This window comes from Limulus polyphemus, unplaced genomic scaffold (genome assembly GCF_000517525.1).
Source record: "Limulus polyphemus unplaced genomic scaffold, Limulus_polyphemus-2.1.2 Scaffold4825, whole genome shotgun sequence".
Lineage (NCBI taxonomy): Eukaryota > Metazoa > Arthropoda > Merostomata > Xiphosura > Limulidae > Limulus > Limulus polyphemus.
This window is the reverse complement of record NW_013670435.1, coordinates 19,801-22,938: the sequence shown is the minus strand read 5'-3', so window position 1 is coordinate 22,938 and position 3,138 is coordinate 19,801. Positions and strand designations below refer to the sequence as shown.

The following is a 3,138-nucleotide window of genomic DNA, read 5'->3' as shown; positions in this document are numbered from 1 at the left end:
ACCAGTGCAGAAGAAGATACGTCCCGAAAATTAAAAGACTTTGTTCAACTTTAATTTTGTGTTTGTAAATTCTGTACATTTAATTAAGTTATTGTTAATTGTTTATTAGTTTACTGTAAGTGGCTATTGTTCGGTACGAACAATACTAAGGAACGGGCAGTGTTACGACAGTGGGGTTCACGTGACGAGTATTCTAGAAGATTCACTAGTGTGTTGCGACAGCATTGCATCAACTGACGCTGGTAGCACGTGTTGAGAGTCTTAGAAGTTTCTAGAACAGGCAGTATTATCGTATATAAGTGTGCTAAACAGTGAGAGAGCCGGACGGAGTCGAAGCAATAGTGGAGACAAAGACAGAGACGTAGCGGAGGCGAAGCAGGTAGAGAGAAAGAAAGACAGCGGTTACGGTCGGCGGGAACTGAGGATAGCAGACACAGAGATCGGAACTATAGTTTGCGGGGACGAACAATTAAGTCTAAGCGCGATAGAAAGTGAGTGAATTGTTGTGAACTATAGTGTGTGTAACTGTGAAAATTAAGTGCATTACAAAGTTGTATTGAGGAGGAATAAACAAGTTTTATAAAGAAAGGACTTGTATCTTAGAAGAATTAACAAACAAACATACAGAGACGTAACAATATGATAATTTTCATTTATGTAATATTAAGAAAAAGAAATTTCTAGCAAAAGGCAGCAAAATCCCCTAATCCTGTGTCAAAATTAATGTATTATGTTTGAAAGAATATATATATGAACAAAATATTTACAAAAACTTGGTTATTTATGCATTTTATTGGGAAACAAATAAAGAAAAGGGAAGATTTTCTTTTACTTTTACTATTTTCTGTTACACAAGAAACTATCATGTGGCAGAACAAACAGAAGTGCCAGGAATAGTAGAATAATCTTTTAGTATTGTATCATTTAGTATGAAAAATACACATTTGTAAAGTTATTTTGTTGTTGTTGTTTTTTCCAGAAACTATGCCCCAGAAATAATGTTTGAGAGAAGTGGTGATGAACAGTCTCTAGCCAGTTTGATATTGGATGCAATTTTAAAGGTAAGAAAATGATATCATCGCATAAATCATAAGGTTAGAAAGTACATAGAAAATTCCTTATGTGTTTTATGTTTTCCAGTATGTTCCATAACATAAATATAACATTCTGTAATGTATAAATACTTTACTCAAGCCTCCCTGGTGGCTTGACAATTAGCCTAGGGGCTTACAGTGCTAAAATTCAGGATTCAATCTCTGTGGTGGGCATAGCATAGATAACCAGATGTGAAGAGTTGTACAAACTTGACTGAAATTTAGCATTCAAAGTCCATTTATAACCTTCACATTCTATCTTGCATCTTCTTCAGGAGATTAACACTCCACTGTTCACAGCAGTATGTTCAGTTATTCATGAGAAAAAGGCCGTTTTTCTTTTCTTTTGCTTACACTTCATCGTGCTTTACAGTTTTCACCACATTTTTTTCTTTTCTAAACCTGTGGAAGTTATTGTAACTGACATAGCACATCAAATTTTATTGGCATTTTGTCCTTCAGAAAATGTCAATTTTTTTTTACATATACATATAGTCAAACTTACCTGTAACAAATAGTAAGAAATGACTGTTTACATTTTCCCACTGACCTATGCTTCACATACACACTCAAAAAATAAAAAAATTATCCTACTCACTGTGAAGACTATACCGATCTATCCATACCCCCACCTTTTTTGCTGGGTGTAAAACAGTTGTTATCTATTACTTCTAGATTCTTCAGTTTATATAATGGTAAGATGAAAATTTTCTGATAGTTTTACTTTTGTTCACCAGAGCCCAATTGATGTTCGTAAGACACTAGCTGAAAATCTTGTTGTCATGGGTGGTAACACCATGTTACCTGGGTTTAAACATCGACTTCTGGCTGAAGTACAAAATCTATTAAAGGATCCGTATTATTCCAGCCGCCTACCTATCAAGAAGATCAAAATTCATCAACCACCAGCAAAAGAAAATTATATAGCATGGTTGGGAGGTAATTAGTTTCTACTAATTGTCTAGGGATCATTTTTGTAATGTGAGAGTAATATAGTGTATCACCCAATATGTTAGAATCACAATTCATGAAACTACTTTGCTTTCAGGTGTATCTTTCTGTATCATTTTTATGGGAAGTATAAAAATTACACATTTGAATTTGTGTTATGTTTGACATTTTGTAATTACATCAATTTTTGTTTTTCAGCCAAGTGCAGTGTTGACATAATTTTGTATTATTTGATGCAAAGTTAAAGTATATTCCTCGTGGAATCCCACCCACATAAAGTTTTGAAATCTCAGATTTAATCACTATTTGTGTAGAATTTTCTATCACCTAAAGATTTTCAAAGTTACAGGTTTTAACAAAGTTCTAGTAAACCTTTCAATATAACAGTTGTCATTTTGAACTTAATAATCAGTATCTGTTAATTCAAAAAATTTTACATTTGGTCATTACAGGTGCTATTTTTGGAGCCACGGACGTTGTGACAACCCGGTCTATCACTAGAGAACAGTATTTGAAACGAGAATACATTCCTGACTGGTCAGATCAGATGTGGACTAGTCATTCTGGACGAGGTCGTAGTTAAACAAGTATATAGTTGATGACACCATGTGAAAATAAACCTTTTTCTCATGTCAGATATGTAATATTTATTAGATGTATTTTATTTAGTATTATCATCACTAAACTTGCAGATTAGAAAAAGCCAGCTTGTTTACCAATACACCCTCATTCTACAAGTAATTTATCTATCAAATAAAATGTACACTAACCACAGTGTGTTGTTGTTTAAGTCTCAACTACACCTTCTATAATCTTCTTACATCATTAACTATATTGTAAATTCTGTTTTATTTTCTTGCTAATGTACAAATTCCTTTTTTCACAATGTTTAATAACATAAGTTTGTATTAATAATTTTCTTTTGCTATTCAACTTTAACATAATTCCAAAACTTAGGCCCGGCATGGCCAGGTGGTTAGAGCGCTCGACTCGCAATATGCAGGTCGCGGGTTTGAATCCTCGTCACACCAAACATGCTCGCCCTTTCAGCCATGGGGGCATTATAATGTGACGGTCAATCCAATTAGTCATT

At 33.8% G+C, this 3,138-nt stretch overlaps 1 protein-coding gene across 2 annotated transcripts in view; it reads left to right on the top strand.

Moving 5' to 3' along the window:
* Window positions 1-2,817, top strand: part of LOC106471737 (actin-related protein 10-like) — a 41,477-nt gene extending 38,660 nt beyond the window's left edge. For both annotated transcript variants that reach the window (XM_013932360.2, XM_022400345.1), the window contains 3 exons: window positions 980-1,061; window positions 1,832-2,033; window positions 2,498-2,817. In XM_013932360.2, the coding sequence (XP_013787814.1) occupies window positions 980-1,061; window positions 1,832-2,033; window positions 2,498-2,628 (415 nt within the window). In that variant the 3' untranslated portion in view covers window positions 2,629-2,817. The remainder of the gene's footprint in view (window positions 1-979; window positions 1,062-1,831; window positions 2,034-2,497) is intronic.
* The last annotated feature ends 321 nt before the right edge of the window (window positions 2,818-3,138 follow it).